At 35.5% G+C, this 17,303-nt stretch overlaps 3 protein-coding genes and 1 pseudogene across 4 annotated transcripts; 2 read left to right on the plus strand and 2 right to left on the minus strand.

Moving 5' to 3' along the window:
* The first annotated feature begins 323 nt into the window (after positions 1–323).
* LOC140803404 (calnexin homolog) lies at positions 324–3,696 on the plus strand. Of its 2 annotated transcripts, none has more exons than XM_073159272.1 (6): positions 324–577; positions 686–755; positions 1,733–2,853; positions 2,954–3,025; positions 3,104–3,221; positions 3,325–3,696. In XM_073159272.1, exons 1-6 carry the CDS (start codon positions 479–481, stop codon positions 3,465–3,467), a joined length of 1,623 nt encoding a protein of 540 aa, XP_073015373.1. In that variant the 5' UTR covers positions 324–478; the 3' UTR covers positions 3,468–3,696. The 2 variants fall into 2 exon arrangements, with proteins under 2 accessions (XP_073015373.1, XP_073015372.1); XM_073159271.1 differs by having other exon boundaries at positions 325–577; positions 3,104–3,217; positions 3,318–3,696.
* Positions 3,697–4,551: 855 nt separating this feature from the next.
* Positions 4,552–6,035, minus strand: LOC140802898 (ribonuclease TUDOR 2-like; annotated as a pseudogene).
* LOC140803405 (ribonuclease TUDOR 2-like) lies at positions 5,861–11,291 on the minus strand. Its single transcript, XM_073159273.1, has 13 exons — positions 11,042–11,291; positions 9,834–9,988; positions 9,256–9,336; positions 9,029–9,142; positions 8,842–8,946; positions 8,492–8,698; positions 8,171–8,386; positions 7,975–8,082; positions 7,081–7,251; positions 6,791–6,988; positions 6,372–6,719; positions 6,018–6,232; positions 5,861–5,940 (listed from the first exon to the last, which is right to left on the minus strand). Exons 1-12 carry the CDS (start codon positions 11,232–11,234, stop codon positions 6,191–6,193), a joined length of 1,938 nt encoding a protein of 645 aa, XP_073015374.1. The 5' UTR covers positions 11,235–11,291; the 3' UTR covers positions 5,861–5,940; positions 6,018–6,190.
* Positions 11,292–15,540: 4,249 nt separating this feature from the next.
* LOC140803937 (germin-like protein subfamily 3 member 4) lies at positions 15,541–16,346 on the plus strand. Its single transcript, XM_073159781.1, has one exon. It carries the CDS (start codon positions 15,581–15,583, stop codon positions 16,259–16,261), a length of 681 nt encoding a protein of 226 aa, XP_073015882.1. The 5' UTR covers positions 15,541–15,580; the 3' UTR covers positions 16,262–16,346.
* The last annotated feature ends 957 nt before the right edge of the window (positions 16,347–17,303 follow it).

Below are 17,303 nucleotides of genomic sequence, written 5' to 3' on the forward strand. Positions count from 1 at the left end.
CTGTCGAGATGGGTTGACCCTATCCCCTCGGATATCGGTATATAATATATAAATACATATTATTTTAAAAATAATGTTAATATTATATTTCATTTTGTATTAAAATCCAGGGTAAATAACAAATTATTTAAAAAATGTCATAATTAAAAAAAACAATAAATAGTAATAAATAATAATAATAAACGGGTCTACCCCAGATCCGGCGACAGGCGCAAAAAACGTGAAACGTGGCCGGTTTTTATTGGTCCACTTCTCGTGGCATAAAAGATCATTGGTCGAAAATACGCGACTCCAGTTGGTGACCAGATCTCTCTATATATATTAATTATACATAAATGAGCAAAGCCACTCTCTGTAGTTACCATTTTCCCCTCTTTCGAAGATTCTTGGGCTCGCCTCACTCCCAGATCCGCCGGGAATAATTCCATCTGTGCTGCAGATTTACAATCCTTCTGAGTGGTGTCAGCTTTTTGCTCGTATGATGGAGGATCGGAAGCGGAAGATTTGGATAATACAATGTTTGTTTCTGTTGTCGATCGGGTGCTTCGTATCCCAGCTCCGAGCTTCTGATGATGTGGTGGGTTGTGGCCCAATTTTTTAATGCTTGTTTTTTTTTGCTGTTGTTTTGTTTAGGGTACTTTTTATTATATCTGTTTTAGCTTCTGAACCTAATGGTTTTTTGCAGAAATTCTACGATTCGTTTGATGAGAAGTTCGAGGGGAGATGGGTGGTTTCTGAGAAGGAGGGTTACAACGGTAAGAATTTATCGGATCTGCTGTGGATTTATTTTGTTTTTTCTGTTGTTTTATGAGTTCGTTGATTGGTTTTGTTCTGTTTGGTTCAAATTTTTTGTTTGGATATGGAGATTGACGCCCATATTATATCTTCAGTGGTTTTCGTGCTTGGGAATTTCGCCTCTCTGTGTATTTTTAGTAGTTTGCCTTGTTATCTGATTTAGAAATTGTTTATGCATTTATTGATTGGTTCAAATTTTTTGTTTGGATATGGAGAATGGAGATTAAAGCCCATATTATATCTTCAGTGGTTTTCGTGCTTGGGAATTTCGCCTCTCTTTGTGTACTTTTAGTAGTTTGCCTTGTTATCTGATTTAGAAATTGTTTGTGCATTTAATTTGCAGTTCGGAAAAGATCGACGAGGGCTATTTATATTAACTGTGTAAACTATTCAGAATTTTCATAGAAGTGTGGGGAAATGAAAGCAAGTTGTGTGCATTTGGTAGAACATCCTTTTAATATTTCTACCGCTGACCATGGATGGATGCCGAAGCTTAAAAAATTTATTACCTAATTTATCAAGCATTGTTCACATTAAAATATGCCTTTTCTTTTGTAAAAGAAGCTGAAACTTGAACTCTAAACTCACATTTACCGGCTTTGGGTTTCTTGATATCTCCATTCAAACATCGTTTTTTAAAAACAAAATATAATGCTTTTCCTTGTTCTGTCTACTCTAGGAGAACTTATTTGGTTAAGTGTTTCGTCTAATTTCTGGAGATACAGTTTTCGTTTGATTTAAATTGTGGTGTCGTTGAAGTTTGTTGAGGGTTCTTCTTTATATCCTTGTTATTTGCCTACCAAGCCACATGTTTTTTATTGTCTAATTGGTTATTTTTTCGAAAAATGGATGTATATCCGGTTCTTGATTTCTGAAATGACTGACATTTTCTCAACTCAAGTTTTTGAGGAAAATCACGCCTATGATGTGTTCTCAGGTGTGTGGAAACATTCCAAGAGTGAGGGACATGATGATTATGGGCTTCTTGTCAGCGATAAGGCCAAGAAACATGCCATAGTGAAAGTACTTGACGAACCTGTTGAACTCAAGGATGAAACAGTTGTCCTTCAGTTTGAGGTTCGCCTACAGGAAGGCCTAGAATGTGGAGGTGCTTATATTAAATACCTCCGCCCTCAAGATGCTGGATGGATTCCGAAGAATTTTGACAATGAGTCACCGTACACAATAATGTTCGGTCCTGACAAATGTGGAGCCACCAATAAGGTTCACTTCATTTTGAAGCATGAAAACCCCAAGACTGGAAAATATGTTGAACATCATCTCAAGTATCCACCATCAGTGCCATCAGACAAATTGACCCATGTTTACACTGCCATCTTGAAACCAGATAACGAGCTGAAGATCTTGATTGATGGGGAAGAAAAGAAGAAAGCTAACTTCCTTTCGGAGGAAGACTTTGAACCATCAATTATCCCGCCAAAGACTATCTCAGATCCTGATGACAGGAAACCTGAAGATTGGGATGAGAGGGCGAAAATCCCTGACCCAGAAGCCACTAAACCTGTGGACTGGGATGAGGATGCTCCAATGGAAATTGAAGATGAAGAAGCTGAGAAGCCTGAAGGTTGGTTGGATGATGAACCTGAAGAGGTTGATGATCCTGAAGCTACAAAACCAGAAGATTGGGATGATGAAGAGGATGGTGAATGGGAGGCACCAAAAATTGACAATCCCAAATGTGCAGAGGCTCCTGGATGTGGGGAGTGGAAGAGGCCGATGAAGAGGAATCCTGCTTACAAAGGAAAGTGGCAACCTCCGCTCATTGAGAACCCTAACTACAAGGGTATTTGGAAGGCTCAGCTAATTGGAAATCCGGAGTACTTCGAAGTGGACAAACCAAACTTTGATCCAATTGCAGCAATTGGCATTGAGATTTGGACAATGCAAGATGGTATATTGTTTGACAATATTCTGATAGCCTCCGATGAAAAAGTTGCACAATTGTACCGAGAAACAGCATGGAAACCGAAATTTGACATAGAGAAAGAGAAACAAAAGACCGAGGAACCTAGTTCAGATGGGCTTAAGGGGGTCCAGGTAATTATGGAATCTTACTGTGTTTTCCTACCCTTTTTAACATTTTCTTTCACCTGTATGCTGGTTTTAAACCGAGCGTTCTACTGGTAAATTGTTTCAGAAAATTGTGTTTGATTTCCTTTACAAAGCTGCAGACCTTCCCTTCTTGGGTGAGCACAAAGTCAAAGTATTGGTAAGTTGCCCTATTTCTTGGGTTTTAGTTCCCTCCGGCAGACTTCAAATTTCTAAGACTAGTCTTTTATCTATGCAGGACCTGCTTGAGAAGGCCGAGAAACAACCATACCTCACGATTGGAATTCTCGTCTCCCTTGTTGTCATCATCTTCACAGTTTTGTTGAATCTCATCTTTGGTGGAAAGAAGCCTGTGGGTTGACGCCATTAACAATTTGTTTTGCTTCCCATCTGCTTTTTATTATTACTAATTACTAATATATTATTCTATTGTGTATGAATTGATTGTTTAGGCTAAAGCAAGTACAGAGGCTGAGAAGACGACAGTCGCTGCTGCAGAAACTTCGAACGATCAAGGGATCTCGGAGGAGAAGGACGAGCAGAATGAGGATGCCTCTGCATCTACTGCACCTCGGCGAAGGAACAATAGGCGTGACAATTAGGAAGCCAGATAAATGGCTTTGACGATTTCAGTTATCATCCCCCGAAATTAGGGAACCGGAGTAAAAATGCACTGCCATCCATTGCTAGATCACTTGTTTTTTTTTTCCTTTGTTGGGTTTTGTATGACAGTGTATAAGAGAACATTTATTGGGATGTGGTGGTGTTTTCATACTTCTACGTGGATTGGCTTTCAAATCAAGGAAATTTTGATGAACAAGTTTTACTTAATGTCTCTACTCACACTTGCAAGCTGAATCGAAAAATTCAGGAACCCACTAAGCTTAATCAACTGACTCATCTTGTTGCTGTAAAAATTCTAGTATGGAGTTCGAGCTCACTGAGTATGAAGAAAAATGCTTTTTAATACCTATCAACATTTGTATTATTTTAAGCGTTTTTAAAAAATGAAATCCCTTTGAAAAACCACATCATGCAACACCTTATAAATTACACTATCAAATAGATGGATGCCATTTTTTAAAATAAAATACATTTGAAGAGTTATGTTTCAAAATTCTCCAATAATAATAATAATAAATAATAAAATATAGCAGCATATTTGTAAATGATAAGCAATAGACATGACAATTTCTTTTGAACTCGACGTATAATCCGATACCTGATCCAAATGGAGAATATTTTTTTTGATTAAATAAATAAATAATCAAATATGAGGATCAAAGCCATTCTTAAAAATTCTTACTTATACTTTATCCAAATACCCGATTAAATTAATACAAACACACACACATATATTTGTTGAATGAAATAAAAAGATTATTATAAAATTGATGTGTTTTTGTAAGATAACTACGTGAAAATAAATTATTTCTATTATTTTGTTATTTTTTTAATTTTTAATTGCTAATATTTAAATTTTTTTTTCTTACAGTTATTAAATAAATATCCATAATTTACTCAAAATAATTCAAAATTGAGAAAATTCAACTATAGAAGATAATAAGATATTTGGGTAGAATATGAATATTCGATCCTCCAACAAGTATGAAGATGTAGATGAAATTGAATATATGATGAGAACGATGATGAACATAATAAATGAAAATTGAAGATTTGAAAAGAGAATATGGAATTGTACCCAAATCCAGCCAACTGTCATCTATAAGCATGAGGATTAGGACGAAGTATATTAAATTCTATTCAAATCCGATCTATTGTCATCTCTGATAATTAACATGAGGCAAGTTGGAGGTCAAACCTTATTAAGAGTCTAAACTTGAAAAAATACGAATCAAGAAAACAAAATTCTTCTCAACTACCAACCAATAGTCATTACCGGTGGACTTATAGAACTTTAAACTTCTCTATATAACTTGTCATCTGCCTGTGTCAAGATTTAGATTCATACCGAGACGCATTAATATGGGTACAGGCTGAGAAAAGCAAGTGTTCACCGCTTTCCGGCAGCTTTGCGGGCAGGTGGTGCTGTATCCTCATCGTCGGATGCAATATCTCCGTACTCCCACATCGCGAGTCTCTTCTCACGTGCTTCTTCCTGGTATTTTTCCAATGCATCCAACATCTCTTGTCTGTCCTTGGGTTCCCATCTACGCCTCTTCTCCAACCTAGCAAGTCCCTCCTGAGAAGTTCAGGAATTTGGTCATGACTAGAGTACAACCTAACTAATAAAACTCTTCCTGTTCTAAATAAGTCGAGCACGTGAAAAAAAGATTCGCAGCACGAACTTGAAAGAGAATTTAAGAAAATAGATGATCGATCATTCAAAATGTTAGAGCATAAAGATAAGCAGAACTTAAGAAAAATGATTCTAGAAAGAGGAGTCAGTCGAACCTGCAGCATGATAGCGTTTATGCTGATCTCAGCTTCTGTGTCAGCTTCTGTGTCGATCGATGTAACCATAAATATAGTCCCAGTTCCTTGTCCTCTCACTTTTCCACCCGATGCGTCCCTTTCTTCTATCAGGGCCCTAAATTCTTTTGGTGCACTTAATAGGTGTTCGCTCAAACGAACGAACGGCCGCTTCTTGGCCATAGTCATCCTCCAAGCTAGGAACTTTGACAAATGCCAAGCTGCAAAGCTGAGCGACGCCTGGGGCAGAGGATACTGATGGATCAAGAGGACGCAAATGACTGTAGGGGACGATTTCTTGATTTCCATAATCAATGTAGAACACCTCAAACTTGTCATTTGCAGATTCAACAGCACCTCGAGGAGTGTTCACAATCTTCAAATTTTAAATAACGTGTTAGAAAAATAGAAAAGAAACAGTAACAAATTTATAATTTTCAGGGTGAACAAGGGGGGTATATTTATAACTTCAATCTACTTAAATACCCCATGTATCTGGGACTAAATAAAAAATTTCAGGTCAACATATGGTTATTAGAAACTGCCATAGAGAATCAGTTCAGCGGGTATAGACATATTGGTTCTGGACTCCCATAGGGTTCCCAAGAAAGTTCCGGTTTTATCAACATTTTCTACTTCAATCTAGTGCCAGAGAATATAAAACACGGTAAGGTATGAAAGCATAATCCAGGAATCTAACGAGAAAAGGACAACACTACCTCAACATCCCTCTGCATTATTCTCCTCCTCATAAATGAAATAGCTTCCTCAGAATAAGACTCTCCACGACCAGGACATCTAACCCCAGATAATGAGAAAGCAATGCTGCAGGTTGCTTTGGGAATATCGATTTTAAATCGATGGCCACTGAGAACATATTCGACAACAGCAGTCATCCTCCCACTACGTTGCAAAGATGGCAAGAAGTCTTTCGCTTTCTTGGCAGAAGCCTGAGACAATTTCAAACACAAGGACAGAAAAGCACTTGTCTCAGTAATTTAATTAATATAAACACAACAAAATTTTTTTTAACACAAAATAGTATCAGCAACTCTATATGGCAAAATACTAACCGTTAGCAGGTCAGTTACATGCCTCACGGGAGGCTCTTTGGCAGAATGCATACCCTTCTTCCCAGAAATTGCACGAGATTCGGCAGAAAGAAGGGCATCATAATGATTAGATCTCTCCTCAAAATCACGGTGCCTGACAACTGTGGCAAAACCACGAGCCACTAGTAGCTCAGCAATATTTGTCCCAGCCTGTTGACTGCTTGTTCCAGCTGCGGCCTCAATCCCATCTTTGGATGGAAGGAAGACAGATCCAAAATCCATCACTCTCGTTTCAGCTGCTCCGGATGAAGCAGCAGCAGTCCCATCTACCAAACTAACCTTCCTAGAATACTCCATCGAAACATGCACCTGAAAAGAGAGCCAATATTATAATACAAATATGGTACATAAAATAATGCATCAAAAGTCAAAAACCATACTTGACGGCCAATTAAGCGTGTTCTCAGAAATTCCTTAGCATCACGAGCATAGGGATCAGGTTTTTGATCTTTCCGAGGATTGCCCATTTTAGGACCCCTTATGCTTGAGAGATTGACTCGTCGCTCAGCAGATGGATCTCCCAATGGCAATGAGTCATCAACAACAACGATACAATCCCCACTTACAACTTCAATAACCTGCATAAGATCAAAACTAAGTTTCTGTGAAAAAAAGGGCAGAAACAAAAAAAAAATAGAGGTGAATGGTATCAACACCTGGAGTGACTTACTTTTCCTGTAAAGTTTTGGTCATTAATGGCCTTTGAGTTCGACAAAGGGGGAACATAGTTAGTCCACATTCTTAACCGGGACTTCTTTGCCTGAAGCTCAGCATTCTTCAATCTCCTTCTAGCATCATCTTCCAATAAGCTTGCGCTCCATTCCACATATTTAGCTAAACCCTGTAACATCATAACAGGAAATTCTGAGGAATAAGTCTTCAGAGCGATATAGATCAAGACGCTAACTGTTGCAGATTGAATATCAGAAAATGTTCATAGTGCAAGTGGGAATTTAGACTGTGTCAAGTGACCACACATACTCCATTCTGATTCACCATATTTATGATGAGAACAGCAATCTGACACCAGATTGTCATTACAAGCAGAATGCAATCTTGTGCACCCTAATCAACTTTTTTATAGTTTTATTTCAAGCTAATGTCTCAATTAGGGATCAATTTGGTACAAATATCTTTCAACCAATAGCTTAAAAAATAGACTAAAGAGTAAGCTCGAATATTATATTGATCCACTGGTTCAAACTCTTGTTTCAGGCATCATAATCTAATCCAATACATCGCTTTTTCAAAAAAGGGTATTAAGTTTTTCATCTTACATTTTCAACAACCTCCAATGCCATTTTTTTTTATATTTTTGTTTCAAATACTATCTAATTAGGGATCAATCTGGTACAAATATCTTTCAACCAGTAACTTAAAAAAAAATAGACCAAAGAGTATGCTCGAATTTATATTGATTCACTGGTTCAGAAGCTTGTTTCAAGCATCAAATTCTCCCTTTGTGCTCTACATAAAACGTCAAGAGAGTTGGAGCTCAAACAGGTTCTCAATCTAATCCAACACATCGTTTTTTGAAAAAAGGGTAATAAGTTTTTCATCTTACATTTTCAACAAGCTCCAATGCCAAGTCTTTGGCTGATTCATCACCAGGATAATATACCGAACCAGTTAAATTGCTAAATTTGTCAACACCCTCCAATACAACCCGGACCTGTAACAACAATATGACAAATACATGATAGTTACATTTTTTAATAGATTAAACTGAAAAATCTCAATGATACCTAAGCAATACTCACATCTCTATGCAACACACGAGTCTCAGTAAAATGCTTTGCTTCTCTACCAAAGGGATCTGGAGGAACTTCAACCATGGATGCTGAAGAGGCAGCAATTCTCCTCGCAGATGTTAATGGGGCAGGAGATTCCGCCACTGAACCTCCATTTTGTTCAATCGAGGCTGTGTCAGTTACAATGGCAGTTTCTGATGCAGCCCTCCTACCTGCAGATGGCGCCTAATTGAAAATTGCACTTGGGAGAATCAACATCTGGAAACCAAGAAAGGAAAAAAGATGGACTGAAAATTTGATCTTGTATGACCGTTCAGTCAGGTTCAATACCTGGATCCCAGCAACAAACACTTGGACATACTGATATTCTGGAAGCAAATGTACACGAAGTGTGCTTCCATCACGGACGTGGTCCACGATAGCCTCCAAAGGACTACCTCTATTCGCGGCCAAGAGAGCCACAGCATCAAAACTGCCAGGATCGCTCATGGCTGATGGCGGCAAGTTCCTAATGGAAGCCTCAGCAGCACCCGGTACCTGAATGCAGCAATGAGGCCAAAACATTTTATAACAAAATCAGAAACAACCTGAAGAAGCAGCATCAAAATTCATCCACGTAAAAAGGTAATTCAATGTTAGCATTCAATAAACTAATCTTCAAACAGAAAATTAAGACATACCCTGCTCCAGCGACCCACACCTTGCTGTTTGGCTTGGTCTTCAAGCCGAAGCAACTCTGTTAAATAAGGACTGGCTTCTCCTTTCTGTTGACCTACATCTTTAACCTGCAAAGGAACCAAATAACAGAACACAAGGCTTAAACCAAAGAGAAAGGCTAGAAAATTGAGGAAAAAGAAAAAGAAAAACCTTCGCCCAGCCTGCAGCTACGACGACTAAAGCCACATTTTTGTCTCCAAGAACAACGGTGCCGAACTCCCGGTTTATGGATGGAACAGTGTAATCCACTTTGAAAGTGACTTCCTGTCCGGCATAAAGACCAAATAAATGTGGGTCATCTCTTTCCAAGAGACTACAAAATTAGGTCCAAATGATTAGTACTTCTTCACACACACAAAAGTTAAAGTATATCATACTTTTCCAATACTAAGCTTCCTCAGAAATTCTCTGCTGTCCCATGCAAAAGGCTCGTCGATACCACCTCTATGTGGTGCGCTCTATAAACAGAAAATAGAACTGATGGCCCAATAAAAGTGTAAAATAAAAGCTCATTCAAATGTACAACCCACATTAAACTAAAGACACAAGTCGCAAAACCAAAAATCCAAAGATAGCTACAAATATGAAACCCTCTTAATACAAATTGCAAGAGAGAGTCCATACAACCATGAGGTACACTTACCGTCTAAATTTATTGGCTCACTAATATAACCAAGTTGCACCGGTTCACAAATAGCGAGTGGAGTTCATCTCTAATTTATGGATCCACTAAGCCGAGACAACAGGACACACAATTTTATTATTCATAAACAAATGTTCATGCATGGATGTCAAAAGAACCAACAAATTTTCTTTCGTAATCCCCCAAAAGGACAAATGGAGAGAATATAGAACCTTTACCACAAGCATTAAAATCTGATAGCCAGGTTGGCAGGAAATATGATTTTCTGCGACTAAGAATAAATATGAAGATTTCCGTATAATCTGAGCGTACCAACTTTGGAGCCATTAACGATGACAAAGTGATACTCTTTTCTTGGGGAATTTCAGCCTTGGAGTTTCCCATTATTACCAAGCTGTCTCCAGACGGAACAGCTTTAACTCTTCCCCTCAACCATCCAGTTGCCGACGCCATTTCAGCAAAGAAGTCTGCAATAACACAACCATTAACCAAAGGTGAGCACCAAAATCATTTTATAGCCGACAACAAAACCAAATCATACACATTTCAGAACACGAGATGAATAAAACGATATTCACCGTGCTATCAGCACAATTAAAAAACTTTATCTTTCCGCATCTCAGAAATTTAAGCACAAAGAATTTCAACAGTAGCATCTTTAATTGCTAAATCCATCTAAATAATCCCTTCCAACTCTAAGCAAACAATCTAAGATTCACAATAGTGTACAACCAGACATTTAACCGTTGCGCTAAAAAAAGAGAAAAAAGTGGGAAATAGATCAAACCTTCATTATTAAACAACGCCAAATGTAATAGTTTCGTAAAATTCGTATCTTTGGCCGATATAACGGCTAAAAATCACATCTTTGGCTGAGTTATCGGCTAAAAGAAGAATTTTGATCAACTTAATAAAAAAAGTCGTAAAAAATAGAAAAAAATTTATAGGTTCTTTTTCGAACAAGCTATCCATCTGCATAAGAAAAATACAGAAAAAGGTGCCGTTCTACACAAGATACATAAAAATCACCACATTCTTCAGGCTGACTCAAACCTGATCTATTTTACCAAAAGGAATCATATAGCTATCAGTTTACAAAGACTCGAAGGCCACCGTTTTCAAGCACACAAATATTCAATTCAATTTAACAAAAAAACACACGAAACAAGGCAAAACCACAAACAAAAATCTAAAAGCACATGCAGTCATATATCCACACAAATTTACATCGAAAGGCAGAGATCACACTCAAACACCAACGATCAACACAAACTACACACCAAACAAAAAAGATCACAAATCTCACTCAATTAACTCAATCCAATTACATGCAAATCATAAACAGGTCAAGGAAACAAAAATCCGGAGAATTCACCCAAAAAAGCAGAAAATTCGATGCTGACCGAGGCTCAGGGAGATTGGTTGATGCACAGAAGATCGAACCGCTCCAATGCTGTTCTGCTACAACGAATGCATCAAAATCCAATCAATACTTCATCAAATTTCCAAAAAAAAAAAACCTTTTTTCGATGCTTTATCGGGAGAGGAACGAAAATTGAGATGCCCTGTCCGTGAGAGAAAGCTCCGTTTGTGGACGGCGGATCGGAAAATACAGAGAAAATAGACGTGAACGGCATTAATAGCTGAAATCGAGGACAGCAGCAAGAACTGAAAAGAACCTCTTTTTAGTATAAATTTACTTGATTGCCACATCCGTATATTGAATTTTCTTTTCCTGCCTCCAAAATCTTTGGATAATCTTTAACTCCTCCATGAATCTTTCTAACTAGTAATGAATATTATTAACAATCAAAATTAAAGATAAACTTTTTAATTTATATAAATAATTATTTACGTATAAAATCTTTATTTTCTCCGAGATTTTTAGTATTATTGTTAACGATCAAATAATTGATAAAATCTTTAATTCATATATTAATTATTTACATATAAAATCTTTATTAAAATTTTTATTTTTAATTTCAAAATCTGGAACTGTACTTTGATGAGAGAGACAGGAGATTCATTTAGGTGGTTGGGTTGTGACGACTCGAGAACGCTAGCTCAGCAAAAGGGCCAATGAGGATCCGATACGTGGCGTTGGTTGTTGTTTTGCCATGTCAGCCTGTGTTTCCTGTGTGCCGGACCGCCGGTGGGTACGGTAGGTATTTCTATCGATAAGATATATATTACATTTTCAAAAAATTTAAGATGATTTACTTTCTTAAAAAGCTCAATATAACATACACATAAATAATGATTTAATTTGTTCGTGAGAAAAGATAATATTGTAGTCAAAAACTTATGTGAGATGATTTTACGGATCGTATTTTGTGAGACGAATCTCTTATTTGGATCATCCGTGAAAAAATATTATTTTTTATTTTAAAAATATTTTTTTTATTATGATTATCAATAGGGTTGACCGTCTTCACAGAAACCTACTCAATATTGTAATTTGAAAATAACAAAGGATAAATTGTGAGTAAGAAAATGAGTATATCAAGATACTAAGTTAGTTATATATAGTAAAAAAAAACTAGTGTCGTTTTGTATACGTTATGTGCTTTATAAAGGTGAAATAATAATCAAAATATGACAATTTTTGTAATTTTTAATGAGTGTGTCTCATGTGATACCGTCTTACGGATTATAATCTGTCAGACGGGTCAATCTTATCCATATTTACAATAAAAAGTAATATTTTTAGCATAAAAAGTAATATTTTTTCATGAGTGACCCAAATAAGAGATCCGTCTCACAAATACGATCCGTGAGACCGTCTCACACAAGTTTTTGTAATTTTTATTTATGTGACACCGAGACCGCTAAATTATTTATTCTAACGCTCACATACTTAGTATATATATATATGTATGTATATATTTCAATGTGGTATAAAATGTTTTCGACTTGCAGTGGAAATATACAGATTTTAGAAAAAGCAAACAGTTGAATGTGCAAAAAGGAGATTAGATTTTAGCCTAAACCAGGAAACACACTTTTTACCTCGTATTCTGTCCTTTTATCATTTTAAGGAAAATCAAATCATTATAATACCATCAATCAATTACTACATTACTTTCAAAAATGAAAAATAAATATCTTCTCCAAAATTTCTCAAGATTTATGCGGTATATATACATTTTTTTGACATAATTTGTCACATGATTGCGGTTATAATAACATGATTATATCTTAATTGAGTAATTAGAAAATGAATAGGTCTCATGTGAGATCGTCTCACGGATACTAATCTGTGAGACGGTTAACCCTACCCATATTCACAATAAAAGGTAATACTCTTAGCATAAAAAATTATATTTTTTTCATAGATAACCCAAATAAGAGATTCGTCTCACAAATTCGACCCATGAGACCAGTCTCACACAAGTTTTTGCCTTAGAAAAATTTATTTTATTAGATTTTGAAAGACACAGATAAAATGATTTGGATTATTCAAATCCAGTATTTAATATATAATTTGGATTATTGGAACCATTCTGACACATTTTGACTGGAGTTTTTGAACTACTGAAAGGTGGATGCTACTTGTGGGGCAGTGCCCCACAGGATCTGGGCCGTTGATTTTGAAGAATTTGATGGACCTCGCATATGAATTGGTGGACCCCATATATATGTGGTTAAAACTGGGCCTTTGATCTTCTCATGGAGGCAGTACCCCATGAGGTAGGGTGAAATATTCCCTGAAGTACCTATAGATTTTGTTATCGTAAGTTCATTGTTGGTGATGGACGGAAAATGGATGGAAAGCAAATACATGATTGTCTTGACTACTAGACTCGTGATATCTCTGTTTTAAAAATATTTGTTTTTATTTTCTAAAAATTTGATATCATGAAATTAAAAAAAAATATTTATGAAAGTTTTGCGTAAAAGCCTTCAAGTTTGAAAGTCTGATATAATAATATTAAAAAATTTAAACGAGAATTTCATCTGAATATGGTAGGAGAATTTTATTCTCGGTCGCACATTGAAGTTCTTTGAAATCTTGAAATTAAATAAAGTTTATGAATCTGAAATGAAATGAGAAATTTTAAATATTCAAAAGTAGTATAAAAATGATTGTAAATTGAAAATGAATTGAAAGTCTTGAATTCAATAATTCTATTGCAATAACGTGCAGGTGATGTGTTGAATTATTAAAATTCGAAACCCACAAAATTAAAGATGTAAATAAAGTCAATTTTTACTTATTTTTATAAAATAATAATAATAAATAAATAAAATTAAGTAAAAATGGAAAAATTGAATATCATGAAGGTTGAGATATCATGAAGGTTGAGAAAGTGACCATACCTGCAGCAATACAGATGGTTAATTGAAACAGATAATCTTATTTTTTAATATTCAATGAAGAAATTCAAACTCCGACTTCTTCAAGATTTCTCCAGTTGCAGAAAAACCAGTAGCACTTCACCGAAAATATTTCGCTCCAAAAAAAAATCTTATTTTTTAATATTCAATGAAGAAATTCAAACTCCGATCGAGAACACAATTATCTAAGGTAAGTTATTTTATCTGATCTTCAAACTTCTTACGTAATTTCCCAGAAGCAAAATTTTCAAGGCAGAGGTATCGTTACTATGATACCAAATATTAGTGATTTTCTCAAAAATCATATTTTTACGTATATATAAACATGATATAATATGCAGAAGCTTGAATCGAGTGTTACCTCCGGCCATTGAAAATTTGTTGAAGCTTTCTGATTTCTTTTCGATTGAAGCCTTCTAAACACTTCAACACTCCTTTAGATGATGTATTTTCTGTATGAGATTGTATGTTTAGGGACCTCAATGCTATTTATAGGCACACTCATACCATCACCGAGTGTTTTGGGAGCTCGAGATTCAAACCAAATTTGCATACGCATCTCAATTTTCAAAATTTGAGGGTGCCGTGTACAAATTTTTTCAACAATTATTGGCAATGACCGTTGTCATTTTCAACACGTTTATTTTACTGGTCACAATTTTCTTACAGTAATAACTCTTCAATCTACGCAAAAATATCGCAGCTAGTTCTTCAGATGTGATCTGTTCAGACTTTATGAGTTGCCCCAATTCAAGAATCTGAGCCAACAAATATCACATCTGAAATAGCTAGAAGAGGAAATAACAATCATCTTTTATGTGGATTCCCCCAACCAGTGAAACTTGCACTCATAAAAGCAATGTCATCATCATTCTTTGGCCCAGATAGAGAAGGATAATTGAATCTTTCAGAGGTAAGTTGTGCCTGATTGATGCCATCCTGAATTGAAAACCAAACTAGATGGATTTTCTATTCCCCCATTAGCGGAAGCAACTAATTTCCGATTGGATCTGATAATTGGAATATATCCCTGGCACCCTTCTCGATCTCTAGCATCTGCAGGAGTATATATATATTCGAGCTTTATTTAAGAAAAATGCCAAGAAAGTGAACAAGGAATGGAAATGATGAAAAACAATTTGTCCTATTATTGAGACAATTTCGGACTGACCCCAGATTCTCTCCAAAAATATTTATAAAAATTTAAAATAACGGTAGAATATTTTAAACAATTTTAATTTGCTTCTAACTTGTGGTTAAAAACTACATAAGCTGACATTCTCAAACAACAATTTCATCAATCTAGAATATAAGAAGTGCTTCCTAGAAGCTTTAACATTTAATGGAGTATCACAACTAGTGTACTATACTTCAACAGTACATGATCAAAATCAATGTCAAAAATAACATCTTTCCACTCTTTGATTACAGCTTCTTATATATCACTTCTCTTAAATTCCCTACACACATATTATACAAAAATTTGAATGCATTGGGAGAGTTTATCCAGATGTAACATAGATGAACGTAAGGCCAAGTGTCGAACTTCCTTCCAAGCAACCATCATTTTCACTGCTAAGCAACGTCTAAAACAATAAAGAAGTGAATTAAACTCCAAGTTCAAGAACTTAATTTTATTTTTCTATATATATATATACACCAATATACTCCTAGAATCCCTTAAAATATATACTTTCAATCAAAAGTCAAACTTCAAACCAATGAAACTCTCCATTCCAAGTACTGCCATTTCATTTCTAACATGTCTTCCAATTTTCATCCAATATAGCTTCGCAGGTGATGCTGATAATCTTTACGACATATGTCCGACCAACCTCTCGAACGAAAAAGTCTTCATTAACGGACTTCCATGCAAGAACCCATCAGACATAACACCCTCGGATTTCAAATCCTCGTTGCTGAACGAACCCGGCGACACGGACAACTTCTACGGTTCGTCGATGATCATGGCCACAGCAGCAGAGTTTCCAGGACTCAACACCCTCGGCCTATCAACAGCACGAGTCGACATAGAAGTGGATGGAACACTGATGCCACATGCTCACCCGAGGGCTTCGGAGATGATGTATGTGAGAAGCGGAGTCGTGGTGGCCGGATTCTTGGACTCGAGTGATCGGGTTTTTCAAAAGGGTTTGAAAGAAGGTGATGTGTTCGTCTTTCCAAGAGGGCTGCTGCACTATTGTTTCAATGCTGGTTTCGAGACTGCTACGGCTTTTTCTGTGCTGAACAGCCAGAATCCTGGGCTTGTGCGTATTACGGGTGCCATGTTTGCGGGCAGTAAGGTTTCGGAAGTTGTGAAGGGAATGGTGATGAAGAATTCAACTTCTTTGGAGGGTTTTGATTTGGATGGAGTTGATGTTGGGAACTTGTTAGGGGAATAGGGGGTGACGTTTAATTAATTACTTAGAAAAACCTTTGGGATAATTTTAAAAGTGGTCTTTTTACTTTTCTTATTTTGTGTATTGATTCTGTAAACATTCAAATTTGAATTTTGGTAATGTGAATTACGTTGTTCCTTGGTTTGAGTTCTTTTTACGGAATTTGACGTGGTGTTGACATGTCAGTATTCTCGATATCACGTCAACATCTTTTATAATATTTCAGCTTCTAACCAGAAAATACCCAAAATTAAAAGAAAATCTAATTTACCAGACCAAAAGTCAAATTTGAATAATTATAACACAAACACAAAATAGACAAAATTAAAAGACCTCGCTATTTTTGCAAAAAGAGTACAATTTTATTTTTTTAGTTTTGTAATCAATGTTGTGTGAGTGTTATATTAGTGATTCTAGACATATGTACATTTATTAAATTTTAGTGTACCATACGATTTTATAAATCTACTTAAATTATAAGTGCATGCAATACATTTTCTCTTATATAATAATTATTTAATTTAGTTTTCAGTTTATTTTTTCAATAATTTTGAAGATTACTTTGAGGATAATGCTACGTACCACAATTCACATAGCTAAAATGAGACTATTTTAAATCAGTGTTTTCAAAACCGGCCGATCCGGTTCAACGGAGAACCGGTTACGGGTATGGTCTGATGCACCTAAAAAATAATTTTAGTACTCAAATCAGTCAAAAGGGGTTGAACTGGCATAACGTGTTGAACAAGATTTTCATAACCCGTTGAACAAGTTTTCAGGATTTTTATTATTTTTTATTTGAAAAATTATTTTTAAAAATCTTAAATTTAATATTTTGTTATATATATATACATAATTATGAAATTTGAAATTTGTTAAAAAAAATAAACATTCGTAATAATAGAATTTATTTAATTTATTGTTATTATTTTTTAAAAAGTATAAATTATAATTAGTATTTTAAATATATGTATATAGTTTTTAGACTTTGGTAAATATATAATACATATATATGCATATTATATTTATATTTAGATTTCAAATT

Source organism: Primulina eburnea, chromosome 10 (genome assembly GCF_022965805.1).
Source record: "Primulina eburnea isolate SZY01 chromosome 10, ASM2296580v1, whole genome shotgun sequence".
In the NCBI taxonomy this organism is placed as follows: domain Eukaryota; kingdom Viridiplantae; phylum Streptophyta; class Magnoliopsida; order Lamiales; family Gesneriaceae; genus Primulina; species Primulina eburnea.

Bases quoted from the DNA above. Each gene is read 5' to 3' on its own strand.
- LOC140803937 (XM_073159781.1), top strand. From the start codon at position 15,581: ATGAAACTCTCCATTCCAAGTACTGCCATTTCATTTCTAACATGTCTT.
- LOC140803405 (XM_073159273.1), bottom strand. From the start codon at position 11,234: ATGTGGCAATCAAGTAAATTTATACTAAAAAGAGGTTCTTTTCAGTTC. The intron at 9,143-9,255 runs GTATGATATACT...TATGCCGGACAG, and splicing joins GGAAGCTTAGTATTGGAAAA to GAAGTCACTTTCAAAGTGGA. The intron at 8,947-9,028 runs GTTTTTCTTTTT...GTTCCTTTGCAG, and splicing joins TAGCTGCAGGCTGGGCGAAG to GTTAAAGATGTAGGTCAACA.
- LOC140803404 (XM_073159271.1), top strand. From the start codon at position 479: ATGATGGAGGATCGGAAGCGGAAGATTTGGATAATACAATGTTTGTTT. The intron at 756-1,732 runs GTAAGAATTTAT...ATGTGTTCTCAG, and splicing joins TGAGAAGGAGGGTTACAACG to GTGTGTGGAAACATTCCAAG. The intron at 3,026-3,103 runs GTAAGTTGCCCT...TTATCTATGCAG, and splicing joins AGCACAAAGTCAAAGTATTG to GACCTGCTTGAGAAGGCCGA.